Source organism: Geotrypetes seraphini, chromosome 4, assembly GCF_902459505.1.
Source record: "Geotrypetes seraphini chromosome 4, aGeoSer1.1, whole genome shotgun sequence".
NCBI classification, from domain to species: Eukaryota; Metazoa; Chordata; class Amphibia; order Gymnophiona; family Dermophiidae; genus Geotrypetes; species Geotrypetes seraphini.
The window spans coordinates 210,507,368-210,529,442 of NC_047087.1; the positions used below are offsets into that span (position 1 = coordinate 210,507,368).

General features: G+C 38.8%; 1 protein-coding gene across 3 annotated transcripts in view; it reads left to right on the plus strand.

The window, feature by feature from the left end:
• Positions 1-1,266: 1,266 nt before the first annotated feature.
• The window catches only part of LOC117360152 (hornerin-like), a 155,327-nt gene continuing 134,518 nt past the window's right edge, over positions 1,267-22,075 (plus strand). For all 3 annotated transcript variants that reach the window (XM_033943886.1, XM_033943887.1, XM_033943888.1), the window contains exons 1-4: positions 1,267-1,428; positions 3,544-3,654; positions 4,453-4,635; positions 6,344-6,526. In XM_033943886.1, the coding sequence (XP_033799777.1) occupies positions 1,320-1,428; positions 3,544-3,654; positions 4,453-4,635; positions 6,344-6,526 (586 nt within the window). In that variant the 5' untranslated portion in view covers positions 1,267-1,319. The remainder of the gene's footprint in view (positions 1,429-3,543; positions 3,655-4,452; positions 4,636-6,343; positions 6,527-22,075) is intronic.

The window sequence follows — 22,075 nt, forward strand, 5'->3', positions numbered from 1 at the left end:
TGATTCAAATCGGTTGGCGCTTAATGTCAACAAATCCAACATCATGCTTTTTCTTTCAAGAGAAGGACTTAAACGCCATCATCTCATTACTTTGGTTGGTTCTACCTTTCAAGCTGTTACTTCCATAAAGATATTAGGGGTCATTTTTGATCAAAACTATCCTTCTATGAGCATATTAGCAGTGTAGTTATAGCCAAGTTTTTCAGACTACGACAAATCCACTCAGTTTCCAAATGGTTAGAACCCAAATCACTTAATATACTAATCCACTCACTGGCAATGTCCAGAATTGATTACTGTAATGCTCTGTTTACAGAAATCCTCCTTAAAGAAATTAGGTGCCTGCAACTCATCCAAAATGCCTCTATCAGACTCATATGGAAAGCAAAGAAATTTGATCATATTTCACAACGATAGGATGCTTACCACTGCCGCCAATTGGGAGAAATCCTGTAGAAATCATAAAGATGAAACCACATATGCATACACCATCTCGAGAGCAGGTAAAATATATGTGATAGGACATATGTCCTCTTTTACTAAGGTGCGCTAACTGATTAGCGCACACTAATCGAATTAGCAAGCGCTAAATGCTAACACATCCATAGACTAATGTGCATGCATTCGCATTTAGCACACGCTAATTTGATTAGTGTGTGCTAATTAGTTAGCACACCTTAGTAAAAGAGGACCTAAGTTCATAATATATGAGTATAAATTGGAATTCCAATCACACTCCACTCAAACTTGGCACTAGAACATGGCTATAACAAACTCACACACGAGGACATACCTTTTTGTCATGTGTCAGCATATACATTGGGTAATTTTACAAGAATGTAAGGGGCCTTGAGCTATTACTGAAAAGCATCAGCTAAATCCAAATAATAATAATTATGCATGCATATATTATCATATATGTATGAACATATCTTTATAAAATTACCCTGCAGGTCAGGTATGGTAAAGTAGCCTCTAATATGTAAAACTTTTCAATCCAAAAAAATGGCAAGGTATAATTTATACATTAAGTATAACACGTATACCATATCTTAGCAAATAATGAATATAAGAAAGTATGATAAGTGATATCTACCTAACCTGTGAGACAGAAATTTATTAAAGAATTATCATAATTATATAGGCTAAGTTAACCTCCTAATTGATTTTAAGGGCTCCACCAATGCACATGTAATGCTATTTTGGCACAGGGAGGAACACTACTTGTGTATATAAAAGGCAAGTTCATACAGACCAGACCAAAGACTCACACAGCCACTTTTCTTCTCCCGCACTGCTGTAGACAGATAGAAAGAGCCATGTCTGCCAAGGGTGGTGGTCGTAGTAGCAGCCAGTGGAATCAACAGACAACATACCAACAGGATCAAGGCAACAGCTCATGCCAAAACACAAGTCAAGGCTATGATCGTAAGTTGTATTTCATTATGATGTCGTAGTTGTTAATTTTCTTTATTGCCTTTGCAAGTGTATTACAAGTCTCATAATCTAGCAGAATAATATTTCACTTATAAAGAAATTGTTACTGATTTAGGGTTGAACCTATAAACACAGTGACAGGGTGGCACATTTCCATGTAGAAGACATGGACTGAGTTGTCAAGGTCAGGTTCGGCCTCTCTGGATAATAATTTTAGGGGGGAATTCATCAAGCCGCATTAAGGTTTTAAGTACTTTGATGTGCCTTAAGGGAATTAGCATGCATTAAACACTAAAAGGCTGATTCTACAAATAGGGAATTAAGTTAGTTGGTGTTAGGCATTGTACCACCACCTAACTTAAGTGACCCGCTTCCTTAAATCCTACTTAGCATCCCATTTAAATAAAAAATGCATCTGTCTATTTGCGCCTCCCGAAGCTGCATTGTAATCATGGCTATGGAGGTGCCTACCGGCATCTACGGCTGAAGTAGGCACGGCTAATGCGGGATATGTCATTAGGCACAGATAGGCGCCTCTATAGACATGATCCACATGAAAGGTAGGCACTGGAAATGTAGACTTTCAAATTTCTGGCCTACATTTCCATCGCCTAAGCTTTCACACAAATCTAAATTCTGGAAACAGCACCATCGCAATGACTTGGCACGCAATGGGCAGCGCTTTTGTAGGTGGCTGCTGATAGCGGTGTCTTTTGCAGAATCTGGCCCTAAAAAGCCAAAAGGTATAAAATGGGCTTTAGAATTTGATGCAGAATAATTCACTTAAAACACATTAAAGGTGTGTTAAGCCCTAACATTGCTTGATAAATTTCCTTATAGCCTATCGGGAGAGATACCAAACAATCCCTGAAACAGTGAGTGTGACTGCCAAGATTCAGGGTGCATTTGGTCCAGAAGAAATTGTGGTCTCCAGTTAATAGTAACATAGTAACATAGTAGATGACAGCAGATAAAGACCCGAATGGTCCATCCAATCTGCCCAATGACAAATGACAAATAATTGTATCTGTGAAGGCTTGCCTACATGGAACAAAACAAAAAAAGGGGGTTGGGGGGAAATTTTCAGATTATAGAAAAAAGAAGTTTATGAAATGTTCAAGCAGACAATAAATAGCAAAGTTTCAGAGAATTCAATGTCTTTTGTTCTGTTCTGTATTATCAGGAACATCATTTAGTAAAGGGCATTTATGTGGAGGTCAAGCCTCTGGACATAAGTTTTAATTCAAAATATTTTTATATGTGTAGACACTAATCTATTTTCACTCAACATGTAATTAAACTCTGGAAATTGTTTGACAGAGAATGTGGTGAAAGCAGTTAGCGTAGCAGGGTTTAAAAAAAAGCTTTGGATCATTTTCTAAAACAAAAGTCTATAAGTCATTATTGAGATGGCTTGGGGAAATCCACTGCTTCTTCCTAGAAGAAGCAGCATAAAATGTGTTTTACTCCTTGGGATCTTGCCAGGTACTTGTGACCTGCATTGGCCACTGTTGGAAACAGGATACTGGGTTTAATGGACCTTCTATCTCTTCCAGTATGACAAATCTTATGTTCTTATGTTCCCTTAATGCAAGGAAAAGTTATTCTACTATTGACTACCCAGTAGAGTGACAACACATTATTATTTGGAAGACCATAGCTCAGTTTCTAATTCTAGTTTCAGATCCGTAGGACAGGCTAAAATTGGAATGCTACAGAGGTAGTGTTTGGAGTTGCTAAAAGAAAGGGAGACCAGTCTACAGTATCTCTCAAACCCCGAAACCTACTGTCCAGATTCAGGAAACATACACATCAGACTTCAGAGAAATGTTCCTTATGACTCTCATATTACAGTTATAATATGTCTGTTAAATTGGATCAAATAAAAAATGCAGTGGTAGTGAGGGGGAGTGGAAAATTCCAGGAAGTTCTAAATGCGCAACATGTGTTCAAGAATCTTTTGGAAGTTAGTTCTTTGTTGCAGTATTCATCTGTATTCTTTATCTTTTATGAACCGCATAGAACTTAGCGGTATTTGTGGTATACAAGTGAGTTTTTTGTTATGTTATTTAATCATACTTCTAATGCTGTATTCTTCATCATTAGAAACATCATCAATTGGCCAGACGAGTGACCATGGAAACCAGTTGAGCCAGAGCTCACAGAGCTCTCAGGTTTTAATTGACTCCTCTAAACAGATAAATCAAGGACATGGCCGTAAGTTTTAATTCATTACTATAAATTTCCTATTGAAAATATGTCACAATTCTTGTGTGACTTTAGAGATGTTTGTATTTATAAATCTATTCTTTTTCTTGAAGAAGATTTCATTTCTATTTACAAAAATAGTTACCGTATATCTCACTTGATCAGTGATTCTAGGGGAGATACAGTAAAACATTCAAAATAGGAAACATCAAATATTTTGAAAAGACAAAAATTACATAAACATAAATACTCCTGTCATCAGAATATATAGCACAGTCTGTCAGTTATATTCAGTGAACATCATAACTTTGTATCGAATCCTAAATGTAATAAGAAGCCAGTGTAGCTTCAAAACCAATTGTATAATTCATTTTCACTTCAAATAAAAACTTGATTGTCATGGCCTTGGATTGGCCCCATAACCTGGTAGTGCAGTAGCCTAAGCACACTGCTACATGGGAGGCCATAGCCCAGCTCCTAATCCTAGTTCAGCTCTTCTAGATGGGCTGCTCACATTTACTGAAAGGAATGGAGATCCAGTTGTCTCCCAAACACTGGGACTCACTGTCCATATTCAGGGTAAATGCATATCAGACTGCAAGAGAATTTTGATGTATGATAGTTGGCTAGGCATTGCAGTTACGACTGGTTTGTTAAATTGGATCAAGTTAATAATGTTCAGTGTGTGTTGGAGTGGGGGGGGAGGGTAATTCCAGGAAATTCTGAATGATTATGACATTTTCAAGTACAACATATGAAATCTTTACAGAATCACACTTCTAATTTTCTTCTATTATTCATCTTTAGAAATATCTTCAACTGGCCAGAGCAGTGGCAGTGGAAACCAGTGGGGCCAGAGCTCCCAGAGCTCTCAGGTTGCAATTGATTCCTCTCAACAGAGCAGTGGCTGTGGAAACCAGTGGGGTCAGAGCTCCCAGAGCTCTCAGGTTGCAGTTGACTCCTCTCAACAGAACTATCAAACCTCTAGTCGTAAGTTTTAATTCATTGCATAACTTTTCATTAGAAATAATTGTATGAATTTTAGAGATATTTGCATTCATAGAATTACTCATTTCTTCTCTTTAGAGACGATTGCCTTCATTACATACAAGTTTTAATGCAAGGAATTGGTAGCCTAATTTAATTTCTCTTAAGAGATAAATGTCATGACCTACATTTGTACCCATAATATTGTGGTGAGGTAGCACACTGCTTTTATATGGAAAGTCATTATTCAGTTTTTAATCCTAGTTTCAGTTTCTCTGGAATGACATGGGATGTTGCAGAGGCAGAGTTTATGGTTCTTGGAAGGGAGGCCGGACTTTCATTTAAACAATGAAGCTTAAAGCCTAGTTCCATAAAGCTGCAGGCCCAACTTTTGTGACCTGAATGCAAAGTTCGGTGCACAAGTTATAGAATTTAATTACATGACAAGGTGCTAATTTACATTAATGATCAATTATTGGCTATAACTAGATTCAATTAGCATTAATTGGCAATAAGAAGTTATGCCCGTAACTTCATCTAATCTATTTTATATAAATTGTGTCTGTAAATTCCAGAGCATGCAACCCACCCCTGACCTGGAGTGGGTCAGGGGTGTGTATGATGTTTTACATGCGGGTTATAGAATACCAGCAGTTACTGCCTATCAGCCTACAGTTTTGTGAAAGCTTTTACACCAGCCATTTAAATGGCAAAAGTGCTCGCCGCTAATTTACCCCACATTTTATAAAACCATGCAAGAGGTTTTAGTGCTGGCCAGCATGCTCAATGCTCTGCATGGCTCCAACACTCATAGAGTTCCTATGAGCGTCTGAGCAGTGCAGAGTATTCAGTGCACCAGGCGACGCTAAAAACCTCTTGCACGGTTTTGTAAAAGAGGAGGGGGAGTTTGGGCTAGTAAATGTGGACTTACAATAGTATTCTGTAATGGAAATTGTGAATTCTCAGTACTCAGCATTCTGGAACCTAACTTTAGGAGACGTTTAGAGAATTACACTCAAAATGGTCTAGAATCGGTACATGCACATCAGACTGCAGAGAGAATTATGATTTGTGGCTTCTGACCGAGCATTGCAGTTATGATGGCTTTATTAAACTGGATCAAAATTAAAATGTAAAATTAATTTAAAAAGCTTCCTTTATAAAGATGCTTTTAACCCTTAAAATATATTCCTTTTATAATTGCACCCTTTTTTATTTTATTTTTTCCCTTTTTCATCTTCTTTATCTTTTTGGATTCCCTTCCTATTGTTCTTTCTATATATGTCTCTCCTCTGAACTTTAAAAAGGCTAAGGGCTCCTTTTACAAAGTCGCGCTAGCAGTTTTAACGCACACACCAGATTAGCGGAAATCTACCGCCTGCTCAAAAGGAGGCGGTAGCGGCTAGCGCGTGCGGCAATTTAGCATGTGCTATTCCATGCATTAAGGCCCTAGCACGGCTTTGTAAAAGGAGCCCTAAATTGTAATTCTATCCCCTCTCCCCTTTTTGTATTAATTGGTCTGTATGTCCAATTGTCTATCCCCATTATTTTAAATTTTGTGTAAAAACATATGTTTATATTTTATTAATTTTTGATTTTTGTATCTAGTTTAGTAAAACTAAATAAGTGATTCATCAAAGTCCAATAAAAACTTTAAACTCCAACCTTTACAGAATTATACTTCTAATTTTCTTCTATTCTGCATCTTTAGAAATATCTTCAACTGGCCAGAGCAGTGGCAGTGGAAACCAGTGGGGCCAGAGCTCCCAGAGCTCTCAGGTTGCAATTGATTCCTCTCAACAGAGCAGTGGCTGTGGAAACCAGTGGGGCCAGAGCTCCCAGAGCTCTCAGGTTGCAGTTGACTCCTCTCAACAGAACTATCAAACCTCTAGTCGTAAGTTTTAATTCATTGCATAACTTTTCATTAGAAATAATTGTATGAATTTTAGAGATATTTGCATTCATAGAATTACTCATTTCTTCTCTTTAGAGACGATTGCCTTCATTACATACAAGTTTTAATGCAAGGAATTGGTAGCCTAATTTAATTTCTCTTAAGAGATAAATGTCATGACCTACATTTGTACCCATAATATTGTGGTGAGGTAGCACACTGCTTTTATATGGAAAGTCATTATTCAGTTTTTAATCCTAGTTTCAGTTTCTCTGGAATGACATGGGATGTTGCAGAAGCAGAGTTTATGGTTCTTGGAAGGGAGGCCGGACTTTCATTTAAACAATGAAGCTTAAAGCCTAGTTCCATAAAGCTGCAGGCCCAATTTTTTGTGACCTGAATGCAAAGTTGGGTGCACAATTTAAATACATGACCAGGTGCTAATTTGTATTAATGATCAATTATTGGCTATAAAAGGATTCAATTGGCATTAATTGGCAATAAGACGTTATGCCCGTAACTTCATCTAATCTATTTTATATAAATTGTGTCTGTAAATTCCAGAGCATGCAACCCACCCCTGACCTGGAGTGGGTCAGGGGTGTGTATGATGTTTTACATGCGGGTTATAGAATACCAGCAGTTACTGCCTATCAGCCTACAGTTTTGTGAAAGCTTTTACACCAGCCATTTAAATGGCAAAAGTGCTCACCGCTAATTTACCCCACATTTTATAAAACCATGCAAGAGGTTTTAGTGCTGGCCAGCATGCTCAATGCTCTGCATGGCTCCAACACTCATAGAGTTCCTATGAGCGTCTGAGCAGTGCAGAGTATTCAGTGCACCAGGCGACGCTAAAAACCTCTTGCACGGTTTTGTAAAAGAGGAGGGGGAGTTTGGGCTAGTAAATGTGGACTTACAATAGTATTCTGTAATGGAAATTGTGAATTCTCAGTACTCAGCATTCTGGAACCTAACTTTAGGAGACGTTTAGAGAATTACACTCAAAACGGTCTAGAATCGGTACATGCACATCAGACTGCAGAGAGAATTATGATTTGTGGCTTCTGACCGAGCATTGCAGTTATGATGGCTTTATTAAATTGGATCAAAATTAAAATGTAAAAGTAGTTTAAAAAGCTTCCTTTTTAAAGATGCTTTTAACCCTTAAAATATATTTGGTTCTTATACAAAATTCCTCTTCTAATTGCACCCTTTTTTATATTTTATTTTTTCCCTTTTTCCTCTTCTATCTCTTTTTGGATTCCCAGTCCTATTGTTCTTTCCATATATGTCTCTCCTCTGAACTTTAAAAATACTAAATTGTAGTTGTATTAGTTGGAATGTAAGTCCAATTGTCTACCCCATTATTTTAAATTGTGTTTAAAAACATATATTTATATTTTATTAATTTTTTATTTTTGTATCTTGCTTAGTAAAAATAAATAAGTGATTCATCAAAGTTTAATAAAAACTTGAAACTCAAACCTTTACAGAATCATACTTCTAATTCTCTTCTATTCTGCATCATTAGAAATAGCATCAACTGGCCAGAGCACAGGCTGTGGAAACCAGGGAAGCCATACTTCACAGATTCAAGACTCTGATCGTAAGTTTTAATTAATTATAAAGTTTTCTTTAAAAATAAATGTATGAAACTTCTGAGTGATCATTAATACAAGGAATCAACACTATAATTTCACTGAAAATGAAAAGTTTTGAAATTTGTTTAGTGATATATGTTATGATCAGGCATTATCCTAGTAACCCAGTGGCATCGTGGCAAAGTACTATATGGGAGACCATAATTCAGTTATTAAACTGTTTCAGATCCTCTAGATCAGAATGTTCATTCTTCCAAAATGACATGGAAAATATCAACAACATCATTTTAAAATGAAAAGGACTGGGAAACATGACATTTTGGGTCCCTATTACTAAAACATGTTAAACTCTTAGCACCCCTTTTACAAGGTTGTGGAAGTGATTTGCACGTAGCAATTGCAACGCAGCCCGATAAATTCATATGGGCTGCATCGCTTTTGCCGCACTGGAATTCACTTTTCTGAGTTTTAAAAGAGGTTCTTAATGAGTGGTTAATACATCAAAATAGACTACTATGTGACAGCATAAAGGGTTTTTTTATCTATTTCTCAGCATTAAACTGCTTGTAAATGAATTACTCTATCAGGGAAAGTGCGGGTGAGGAGTCATTAGCAAACTAGCAAGTTAGACTTCCCTTGTCTTAACTGGCCAATGCACAGCTAACACAGGATCACTTAGCACCTCCTAAATAGGAACCAGTAAAGTGCTCTCACATTAACTTTTGCAAAGTACTGTATACTAATTGCTAATTGAATGCAGACATGACTTAGTAGAAGGGCACCACTGTGTATTTTTCGTGTTATTAGTAGTGTGATCTCTTCCAAAAGAATCAAATCTAATTCTGTTCTATTCTGTATTATTAGAATCCTTCACTACTGGCAAGGGAGGAGCTTCTGGAAACCAGTGGAATCAGAGCTCACAGAGTTCTCAGATTGCAGTTGACCAATCATTGGAACAGATAGGTCAAGTCTCTGGTCGTAAGTTACAATAACATTTTTTAGAATCTTGAAAAAGAAAAAAAAAAATCTGCTTTGTATCTTTACAGTTTAAAACTCAAGATGTGTAGGGTCCTGCATTTTTCATTTGATTAGTTTACAATGTTATGAGAAATTTGATTTAGTTTTTGGTTTCATCTTGTTTTGTTTTGGTATTGGTTTTTGTTTTCATTTTAGAGACAATGTCTGGAGCAGTGTGCAATCTTTCACATAGATACCTTCTTCTACTAAACTGTGCTAGCAGTTTTAGCATGGGGAGCTGCGTTGAATGGCCCACGCTGCTCCCAACACTCATTGAGTTCCTATGAGCGTCGGGAGCAGCGCAGGCCATTCAGTGAGGCTCCCTTTGCTAAAACTGCTAGCGCGGTATAGTAGAAGAGGGGGAGATTGTGCGCTAGTCATAAAAGAATACACTTTCATTGTGAAAGCTATGCACTCATGAAGAAGAGTGCACATTGAATCTGATCCTGGAAAAAAAATCTGGATTTTTTTTCTCTCATTTCAGGACTAGCATTACATGAAACAACTGGGGAATGATGTTGACATCCCAACATTGCTATAAAATATTTTAATTGCAAAATGTTGATCCTTTTATTGATACTGTAAATAAGTTCATTTTCTTCACACCGCTGGATCCCCTATTTTATTTGCAGTAATATTTTCTAAAACTCACCCCTCCCCTCTCTTTTTTACAAAACCACGCAAGAGCGCTGACTGGTGCCTTGAATGCACTGCGCTGCTCCGATGCTCCTAGGATCTCTATGAGCATTAGAACAGTGCAGTTCTATAAAAGGGGAGGGGGGTAAGATTGGGCAATGGAAGACACGCACTAAAACCACATCGTCATCTAGGTTACAACTTCAACATGAGAGTTGGGAAAATCCAAACTCAAAAGTTCTTTCACTAGGTCCCCTTTTAGAAAACCGTGGTAGCAATGCTGCCATGGAAAGTGCATCAAAGCTAATAGGAATTGAATGGGTGTTGGTGCATTTACTCTGGCAGCACTGTTACCGTGCATTTGCAACAGGGGCCATAAATGTGCATTCCTTCATGACTTTCCCGTAGGCTAAGCCCATTTATAGTTCAGTTGTAAATTTGCTGATCAAGCCATTTTCTATTACATTTTGTTCTCACAGAAGGCTAATATTAGCTTTAGCCCATGGCCATTTCAAGAAATTAACACTTAAGGCTCCTTTTACTAAGGTGCGCTGGCGTTTTTTAGCGCATGCACAAGATTAGCACTTGCTATAGCGTGCGCTAGCTGAAAAACTATCACCTGCTTAAAAGGAGGCAGTAGCGGATAGCGCAAGCGGCATTTTAGCACGCTAAAAGCATGTGCTAAAACCGCTAGTGCATTTGTAAAAGGAGCCCTTATGGGCAAATTTTATAAGAGGTACCCAAAGTTAGGCACCTAAATAAACAGGCACCTAAAGTTAGGTATCTACCTTAATAAGTAAATTGGCTTCAATTATGAGTTTGAACTAGAGGTCTGCACGGGAACGGGGATCGCAGGAATCCCACGGGTCCCGCGGGGGTCCCGCGGGAATCACCCCCTAACCCATGGGATTCTCACGGGGACCCCCCTCTGGCACACGGGACTCCCACGGGGATGGAAGGCTTTGGAAGCAGGGTTCGTCCATATAATATAATGGACACGTCAGCCTTAGTAAAAGAGGGGAGTTTATAAGTTAATTACCTGAACAGAAAACAAAAAAAGGGTTCCACCAAAGAGATTCCACAAGGAAAACAGCAGCACAAACACTGGAATTGATGATTCTGTCAGAAGTAATTGCTGCTTTTTATGGGGACGGGCGGGGATGGAGGTAATTCCTTGCGGGGATGGGTGGGGACGGAGAGGATCCTGGTGGGACGGGCGGGGATGGGTGGGATTTCTGTCCCCGCGCAACTCTCTAGTTTAAACAAGCTCTCTAAAGGACTTAGGCACCTATAATGTAGGCTTTTAAAACCCTGGCCTACATTACAGTCACCTAAGGGCCTCTTCTATCAAACTGCACTAGCAGTTTGAAGTGCAGAGAGCTGCGCTGAATGGCCCGCACTGCTTCCGACGCTCATAGAGTTTTTATGAGCGTCAGGAGTAGCGTGGGCCATTCAACGTGGCTGTCTATGCTACAAACTGCTAGCGCAGTTTGATAGAAGAGGCCCTAAGTTTTAAGTTTGGCGCCACTAAGCGCAATTCTGCAATGTGCACCTAAGAGTGATTGGCAGGTAATAGGCGCTTATCTTTTTAGGCATCTATTACAGTGTCTGACCCTTAGGCCTTATTCTATAGTATACATGAAAAAAGAAATAAAACAAAAATGCACTAAAACATGCTAAAATGTACAGAAGTATCGGACATGGAAACAGCCGTGATCTGATCTTTTTGCAGAAATACAGTCAGCAGGGCTTTTGTATAACTGTATCTGGCAAGCTGTTCAACTGTATAATATCAGTTCTGGAAGGAAGTCAAAATAGGGCAACATCTCCTGGTAATTGAGAATCAAAGGCTATGTTACATTGAAGCTGAGAAGATGAAAATATCACAAAAGCACTCTTCTTACTCTCTTGCACGTTAGAATCAAGCTTGGTTTCCCAAGGTGGCTATGATGGAGGACAGTGCGGAGCCCAAAATATTGGCCAAGGTAATGATCTGAAGGTTTATTTTATAATACTAGAAACATTTTAGAAACAGGATAAAGTTGCAAAAATTCTTCAGATTGATTTAAAACTATAATATCCTCAATGTTTTGACTATGAAGATGGCATTTTTCATGATTTATCAGCACCTTTAGTAAATTGGCCTTGGACCAGCAAAAATCCACATTGTGGTTTTAAGAACCTGTCCAATTTGAGGTTAATTTTATAATTGTGCACCCATAATTAGAAACCTAATCTATAAAGACATCTACTTTCCTTTAAAGAATATTAGCTTCACAGGGTAATTACATATGCGCATATGTACTTAGGTGAGTCCTCATGCCAGCCATTAGACTGGTACAATTACTTGCACCTAAACCTGAAGCATTCCCCATCTGTTAAATATGCACATGCACTAGGGATTCCTTTGACTAATTTGCACTAGAAACTGGTCAAAGAGTACCAAGGATATTAGAACTGCAGGTGTAAAATGGCAGATTTTCTGGTTTTTGTATTATTCAGCATATGCTATTATTGGCATTAGCGCGTGGCCATTAAAACCAATTACCCTGTGAGTACTTCCTGCCACCCATTTTCTTTCTGGTAAATCCTCAAGTGGTAAAATTGCATTAAACAGCATGCGGTAATATAGAGGCGCTAGCCTATTACTGCACAAATGCTTACTCAGCACCTCAAGGCATGCTCACTCAACCAAGAAGAAAACACTGACCGTGTGGGCTGAGTGCATACATGAGGAGCTTACTACAGTATGCTTTAGCATGGCCCATGATAAACTGTTTTAAGTTGTAGAAACCATGAACAAGCACTTGCTGCAGTTCAGTAAAATGACCCCTATGTGCATATTTTCTCGAATTGTGACACAAATGGATGTGTACAAATAAGTGCGTTCATGCTAGTAATCTAATCATTTACAGCAGGGGTAAGGAACTCTGGTCCTCGAGAGCCATAATCCAGTTGGGTTTTTAGGATTTCTCCAATGAATATGCATTGAAAGCAGTGCATGCAACTAGATCTCATGCATATTCGTTGGGGAAATCCTGAAAACCTGACTGGAATACGGCTCTCGAGGTCCGGAGTTCCCTACCCCTACTTTACAGTATGTATGCAATCAGTATTTACAGGTTAGCACCTATTTTACAGTTATTTTTTAGTACATGGGTAGCACACATGCAAGCAAAAGTTGCCACGGGATATCCATGCATGCCCCATGCAGCCCTTTTCTGCTACTGTAAGGACATTAATGCTTACGGTAGCCTAGTAAAAGAATCCTTAGTATCAAAAAAAGTTCACTGAAATTCAGAAGAGATCATTTAGGTCCCTTGTCAAATAATAAGCAAAGAGATTCTTTAAAGTCAAACCTTTCAGCACTCCATTTAATAACAGCATGAGTATTTTTTTCTCTATATAAATTAAACTAGCATACATTAGGCCTCCTCTTCCCACCTGCAAGATTCTACGCAAAATGGAAGAATCTAAATTGGGCAGACTGGATGGATTATTTTATTCTTTATCAGCTGTATTTCTGTGTGATACATTATAAATAATAACCTTTATATGAAAGAACAATGGCTGCTTTTCTGTGCATTATCTCATATGAAAGGTTTACTCTACATTTTCCAGATTAATATTTAAATATAAAATAAATATTTTCTTCACACTGTTTGAAGACAGAAAATAAAGAGAGTTGAAAAAAAGTCAACCAAGAATGTGGAATGTGCCAAAGGAGTATTGCACACAGTTCGGAGAAGATCTTTATCTCTATCTGTGGGAAATTGAACTATGGGCTCCTTTTACGAAGAATAGCGCACGCTAGCCGTTACTGCCTCCTCTTGAGCAGATAGCAGTTTTTCGGCTAGCGCGTGCTATAGCATGCACTAATCCAGTGCGTGCGCTAAAAATGCTAGCGCACCTTTGTAATAGGAGCCCTATATGTTTTCATCTAAAAACTATTTTCTTAGATAATTCTTATATAGGGAATGAAGAATTAGAAAGTGTGCAGGGAGCCTGAGAAATTTTATAGGGTATACTTCATCTAATTTTGTGGTTCTTCTTCTAGGTGGATATCAAAACAAAAGCCATCAGAACCAATTCATTGGTGGACCAAAGAAGTGAAAAAAAGCAAGATTGAAACGCTACTTTCCACAAATTAGAACCATGCCTTGCAACCTCTCTATTTAAATTGGTGACCATTCTGATTTCAAGATTAATCTTATAAAATTAATTTGAAACTTTGTAATCTTGCAACATTAATTTGAAACATTGCCATCAAAATTCGCATTGATTTAATAAAAGCAATCTTAATGAGCGTATCATATTTGTCTGCTGATGATTTAATACAAAATATGGGCCAGCAGTGACTCTCAGGAGAACAGGAGCTTAGTTGTTTCTTATGGATATTTTTCCCAGGGAACATAAAAGCAGTTCCATCAAAAGAAACTGTGCAAGCCATGGGCAGCAGAATGCTGTCCTGTTTTGGGGGGCCCCAGGAGATCTACCCTGGCGCCAGTGAAATCCTGCGTCTTCTCTCCCAAATTCCCAACTCACCTATCCACCTCCTCCCGGTGCTGTAGTTTTAAATCTTCAGGCAACCACTGGCCTACATTACAGCCAACTATGTTTTAAGTTTGGCGCCACTAAGCCCAATTCTGTAATTGGCACTTAAGAGTGATTGGCAGGTGATAGGCGCCATATTTATAGGTGCCTATATTTTTAGGCGCCTTTTATAGTATCTGACCCTTAGGACGGATTCTATAGCATACATGAAAAAGAAATAAAACAAAAATGTACTAAAACATGCTAAAATGTACAGAAGTTGTACTATATGTTTTCCCGGAAGTAGAATGAAGGGTTTTGGAGCAGACCTGCAAGGTGGCTGCCCGAAGATTTAAGGTAGAATTCTGGGATATGGGAGGACACCATGTTTTGGGGAGGCCATAGCCCCCGTGATGACTAAGGACATTATATCTATGTACTTATATGTGTTCAGTTTGTAATTGAGTTTAGACTAATAAACCTGTTGATTCCAAAGTTGATGTGCACAGTCCCACTCCCCACTTGTTCTTTTCCTGTTTTGTTCTACATGGGATTGGTTTACCTAGTTTTTGTGGTTTGCAGCTTGATATAAGCCAGCTTAAATTTACTAATGACGCAAAGTTGTTCAAAGTTTTAAAACCACAAGAGGATTGTGAAACATTGCAAAAGGACTTTACAAGGCTGGAAAACTGGGCAGGTGACATTTAATATTAGCAAGTGCAAAGTGGTGCATGTGAGAAAGAGGAACCCAAGCTATAGCTATGTGATGCAGGGTTCCATGTTAGGAGTCACCACCCAAGAAAAGGATCTAGGTGTCATAGCTGAAGATACGTTGAAATCCTTAGCTCAATGTGCAGCAGCAGCTAAGAAAACAAACAGAATGTTAGGAATTGAAAACAAAAATGGGAATGTTATAATTGCTTTGTATTGTTCAATCTTGAGGCTATACCTTGAATACTATGTGCAATTCTGATTGCCACATCTCAAAAAAAGATATAGTAGAATTAGAAAAGGTATAAAGAAGGGTGACAAAAAATGATTTTAAAAAGGATGGGACCACTTCCCTGTCAGGAAAGGCTAAAGTGGCTAAGACATCAAGCCTGGAGAAGAGAAGGCTCAGGGGAGATATGATAGAGGTTGATAAAATACTGAGTGGAATAAGTAGATGTGAATGACTTGTTTATGCTTTCCAAAAATATTAGCACTAGGGAGCATATGATAAAAAGTAGTAGATCTAAAACAAACCAGAGAAAATATTTTTTCACTTTATGTGCAATTATACTCTTGAATTCATTGCCTGAGAATTTGGTGAAAGCAGTTAGCTTAGCAGGGTTTAAAAAAAAGGTTTGGATAATTTCCTAAAACAAAAGTTCATAAGCCATTATTAAGATGGACTTGGGGAAATCCACTGATTATTTCTAGGATAAGCAGCATAAAATGTGTTTTACTCCTTGGGATCTTGTCAGGTACTTGTGACCTAGATAAGCCACTGTTGGAAATAGGATACTGGGTTTGATAGATCTTGGGTCTTTCACAGTAATGGCAACTCTTGTGTACTCTTTTAATAAATGGATATGTGCGTCAGTCTTATGTCTCCTATAACATTTTCATGGGCATTAAAAAAAAAAAAAAGATATTAAAAAAAATGGCAAAAATTGGCGCTTGGATGTTTTTCTCGCCAAACATCCAAAAGAAGAATTTCAAAACCATCTTTCTGGAAGTCTTTTGGGGCATTCTACCCACTGTGCGTCCAAGACTAAAGGGTGCATGTTGGAGGCTTGTTGTTGATGGGCTTTGGGCAGGCTGAAACATGGATGTCTTGCAGCAATAATCAAATGTTTCCCAAGACGTCCTGGAAGGAAGTTAGATGTCCATGGATACTACTACTACTACTACTACTACTACTACTACTATTTATTATTTATTATTTCTATAGCACTGAAAGACATATGCATATTCTAACACATATTTATATTCTAACACACAATAGACAGTCCCTGCTCAGAAGAGCTTACAATCTAATTTAGACAGGACATTTCAGGGTTGGGAAGATCATAGTGGGTATAAGTATCTGACAGCAGTGAGTGGGAGTTAAGATTTGAAAGCAGTTTAAAAAAACTGGGCCTTTAGCTTGGATTTGAACACTGCCAGGGACGGAGCACAATGCATTGATTCAGGAAGCCTGTTCCAGGCATATGGTGCCACAAGAAAGAAGGGACGGAGTCTGGAGTTGGCAGTGGATAGGCCTGTTTCCAAGGAATATACAGTAAGTGCAATAAAGGTTCCCAAACTGACCAGATGACTACTGGAGGGATTAAGTAAGGATCCCTCCATATGCCTCCAGTGGTCCCTGACCCCCCTCTCTCCCTACAAGGACAGAGTTCATTATGTAAGATTAAAAGCATATATGTTTTCTATAGCTAGAGTAAAGCTATGGATCTCTCTTCCTGGAACCTTGAAACTATGCATGGATCATTGAGTTTTAATAGATTGCTGAAAACTCAATTATTTGTGGATGCTTTAATGTAATGCATGATAAAAGGGTATTGACCAGAGGTGTTAACTTTGTAAGAATCCAGTCACGAAAGATGTAAAGCAAGGGAGGATATTGTTGTGGACATAATAATTTTATGAATGCGATAGAGAACAAACTCATATCGAGTATATTTGATTACCAGACCTCAAACACCCAAGGCACTCCTTTATTGATTTTTCGTGCCCTTATTGGGGGTGATATACTCATCATTGGTCTGGGTAGTGACGTGTGCAAATTGATTTTTTTTTTTTTTTTAATTCTTTATTTAAATTTTAAGCAACAATTCACAAGCGTAATCTTGTTCCTTGCAATACAGAAAAAGAAAACAGATTTCACCAAAATAATATATCAGATTTGAACAATACATTTCAAATTTGAAATAAAACATTTTATCCCTTCCTTAGAGCACAATGAAAGGGGTGTGATAATCTATATATATAAAATCGGAGGTGTGTATGTGCCGCGATCACGCAAAAACGGCTTGACCGATTTGAACGAAACTTGGTATGCAGATCCCTCACTACCTGGGATGATATGTTCTGGGGGTCTCGCGGCCCACCTGCACACGTGGGCGGAGCTACAAACAGAAAATCTGATTTCACCCATTCAAGTCAATGGAAAAAATGTAAAAAGCTGTGGGACCGATTTGAACGCAAATTGGTATGCAGATCCCTCACTACCTGGGGTGATATGTTCTGGGGGTCTCACTGCCCACATGCACACGTGGGCGGAGCTACAAACAGAAAATCAGATTTCACCCATTCATGTCAATGGAAAAAATGTAAAAAGCTGTGGGACCGATTTGAACGAAACTTGGTATGCAGATCCCTCACTACCTGGGGTGATATGTTCTGGGGGTCTCGCGGCCCACCTGCACACATGGGTGGAGCTACAAACATAAAATCATATTTCACCCATTCATGTCAATGGAAAAAATGTAAAAAGCTGTGGGATCTCCAGTTATTTTACTTAGCAACCTTGACCCACCAAAACTTTGCAATGGCACAAGGCTTTGTGTAAAGAGGTTACTGTCCAATGTAATTGAAGCGACTATCTTAACCGGAAAGGGACAAGGTGAAACCGTATTTATCCCGCGGATACCACTTATTCCAACAGATCTTCCTTTTCAGTTTAAGAGATTGCAAATTCCAGTGAGACTTGCATTCTCTATCACAATCAACAAATCACAAGGACAGACTATTACATACTGTGGAGTGGATTTCCCATGGACAACTGTTTTTCCCATGGACAATTGATTTAATTTGTACTTTTACAACTGATTTTCTTGAACAAGGTTATCTTGTGCTTATCTTGAAAATTCAATAAAGATAAAGAAAAATAAAAAAATATATTGAGAAGTTTAACTACAGAGGTGGTGATAGAGACAGATTGCTCACACAACCTGAGCAAAGGTGGATACATAAATTGAACTCCCTGGAACTTGCTGATTTAAACAACAACTTGGAATGGAAAGTCTTTTTCTGACTCATTTTTTGTTATTTGCTATTCAGTGTGCCTTGATGATTCTGCTTGATTGTTTTTTTTTTCATTTTTTCTTTTCATTAAGTAAGCTAATTCTATTATTAGTTAAAAAATTTTATATTGCAATTTTTTTCTAGCTTATATTTGTTTTTAATTAGAGTTTTCAATTTGAGCGCCATTTTTTAGCCAGAACTCAAGTTTGACATCATTCCATGTCCTGATTGGTTCTTCTTGTGAGCATCTTATTTAAAAACTGACGCCATTTTGAAAAACTGTTGGGCGTTATACAGGCTGAATGTGTGCTTGCTGTTAAGTTCGGGAAGAGATCTTTTCTTCAGAGTAAGTTAATTTTTCAAAGTTTTTAGCGTGAGGATATCAAATTGATTCACTAGCATTTAAATATTTTTGAAACATAAGAACATAAGAATTGCCGCTGCTCACGCGGCGGCCCCTAAGTCAAAGACCAGTGCCCTAACTGAGACTAGCCCTACCTGCGTACGTTCTGGTTCAGCAGGAACTTGTCTAATGTTGTCTTGAATCCCTGAAGGGTGTTTTCCCCTATAACAGCCTCCGGAAGAGCGTTCCAGATTTCTGCCACTCTCTGCCCTCTCGTTCTCTCTACCTTGGAGAGGGTGAAAAACTTGTCTTTATTTACTAAGTGTAATCCCTGCTGCTGCTGTTCCTCACCCCCCCCTCCTTCCAACCCTAAATGGAATAGTGATGAAAGCAGGCCACCTTGCCTGTTATAGACTTTGGAAAACACAGTCCCCACCATAGTGGCTGTGACACTCTTTCCCAAATATTGCAGTGGTTTGCACTTTCCTTCTGCAGCATTTAGTTTTTCCATGATCTCCCTTCCAGGTACTACACAGAGATCTGATAAGTTTGGGTTCCTTACAGTGACACACTAAGTAATCTTGCATATTTTTTAAGCAGTCAAATTCTACTGCAATACACTGCCTTAGGAGGCAACACCTTTTCTCAACACTGCTAATTATTTCTCTATTATTAAAACATGAAAAATGAGTTTACTCTTTAAATGGTTTAATATAAAATATTTTCAAGGAGAAAAATCTTTCCATTGTCCAGTCAACTGACATGTCTACATAACTGAAGCAGTTAAAAGACAGAGGCCAAAACGGAAAGTTTTGTTCATCCTGCGTAACTTTAATGAGATCAGCTAAGTTGTTCTGCTCCACATTTTTCTTAGCGTAATTGAAACAAATGTCATCCACTTCTGTGGCAAGAAAATATCAGCCATTCAGAGTGGCTCCAAGTAGTTGGTAGATGCAGGAGGCCCCTGTACCTCAATAAACCTTTTTAGAAGGTTGACACTTGTGCTACTCCATTATTGTCTTTTGTCTTTGAAGTTGATAAGATTCTGATACTTAAATCATGTCTCAGGCAACATTTAAATGTGATGTTTCTCTGAAATAAATAGGGATATACAGGAAGGACATAAGTTCATGGAGACTTTTTGTTTACATTTTCTATCCTTTTACTAAGGTGCGCTAGTGTTTTTAGTGCACACAGGAAATTACCGCATGCTATGCAGAAAAACTAACACCAGCTCAATGCTGGCGTTAAGGTCTAGTGCGTGGGGCAATGTAGCGCATGCTATTCTGTGCGTTAAAGCCCTAACGCAGCTTGGTATAAGGAGCCCAAAGTGTTTAATAAAAATTGAAAATGTATGTTATTTATTCTATGATCCTGATCAGCTTAGGATATTTCTTGATACTAAGAGACTTATTTTCCAAAAAGAAAAAATGTCAAAAATGTGGCATAAAGGGGCAGATGGATGTTTTTCTCGCAAATTCTTCCAGTTTGCTATTTTCAAAACATATTTTGTAGAAGGATTTATATGGTGCTTGTCTGCAGTGCATCTAAATCTCAAGGGAGCATTGTAGAGGTGGGGCTAGGCCAGGTTTATGATTTAGATGTTTTTCTGCAATACCGTAATCAAACATATTAGAAAACATTCAGGGCACAATTTGGACATTGGGGGTTAGGCCTGTTTTAAAAACAAATAAGTACAAAAAAAAAGTGCTCAAGCTGACCAGATGGCCACTGGAGGGATGAAGGCATGATTTTAAGACACTCCAGTGGTCACTGACCCATGGGCAGTGGAATACTTTTTTGTTTGGGGGGCCCAGCAGGACCCTGTGGCACGGCCTCTCTTTCCAGCTCCCAATATCCTCACCTATCTTCCCCGGTCGCTGTCATTTAAATCTTCAGGCACAGTATCAACAAGCAGGCCTACCCCAGAAGTCTTCATTCTGCAGGGACTTCCTGTTCCTGTATAGGCGGGACAATGCAGAATGAAGGGTTCAGGGGCAGGCCTGCTCGTTGATGCTGTGCAGCAGCTGCCCAAAGATTTAAAAGTATAGTGGCCAGGAGGAGGTAGGTGGGGGAGCAGAACCATAACCAACCCTGTAGCCTCCTATGCACTGACCCCCTTCCAACCCCCCAAAATTGGGATTCAAACAGTATATACCTGCCTATATGATAGCTTTGTATGTTATAACCAGTCCTAGTACAGCAGCAAGCAGGTTCCAGGAGTAGCCTAGTTAACAATAGAGTTAGGAATTCAGGCACATATCCCACTACAATACTTATGATGGAATGTGTGAGCCTTCCAAAACACACCCATTGTACCTATATATTGGTCACACCTGCAGGCATAAGGGCTATTGATGTGGTGTACAATTGTGTCCATTAGGTTTTGGGTGGGTTTTGGAGGTCTTTACATTCACTATAAGGGGGTTATGGTAAGATGTGTATCTGAGCCTTTTTTTGTGATGTTCAATGCAGTGCCCCCTAAGGTGCCCCACTGCTCTGTTGGAATGTCTGTGTGGCCAGTCCACTAAAAATGTTGGCCCCTCTTATATCTCAATCACTTGTTTTGTTGGATAAGAAAGAAGAGAACCAATCATACATTGAAACAGTAATACCAATGACTTATAAGCGTGCTAAAAGAAGATGGTGGTCTACAAGATCATATGCCACAGAGAGATCTAAAGACACACGAAGTGAAATATGGCCCTTGTCCAGAGAAATCTGAAGGTTTTTCAGAAGAGCAGTGATAATAGTCTTGGTACTGTGCCTCTGGTGAAACCCAGATTGGCATGGGTAAAGGGTCAAGATTTTATTTGTAAAATCAAGCAATGATAGTAAACAACTTTTTCAGTTATTTTGGATGCCCCCCCCCCCGAGATTAGAGATTGGATGGAAGTTAAGTGGGCTAGATGGATCAAGTGATTCTATATTAAGAACTGATGTGATCCACAAGTTTATCTACAGATTAGGAACTGAACCTAGAGATGACAAACAAATCACAGACAGACTAAATTCCTTCTTTGCGTCTGTCTTTACAAAGGAAGACACTGCAACAATTCCAGAAGCAGTGAAAGTGTCCAAAGGAGTAACAGAGGACAGCCTTACCACAGTAGAAGTGGACTTGGACCAGATTTACCACCAGATCGACAAACTCAAAAGTGACAAATCTCCTGGACCGGACGGAATTCATCCGAGAGTCTTGAAAGAGCTAAAAGTGGAAATAGGAGAACTATTGCAAAAACTTGCCAACCTGTATATCAAAACAGGACAGATACCGGACGACTGGAAGATAGCGAACGTCACGCCGATATTTAAAAAAGGATCAAGAGGAGTACCGGCCAACTATAGACCTGTCGATCCCTGGGAAGATGGTTGAGGCGCTGATCAAGGATAGCATAACCCGGC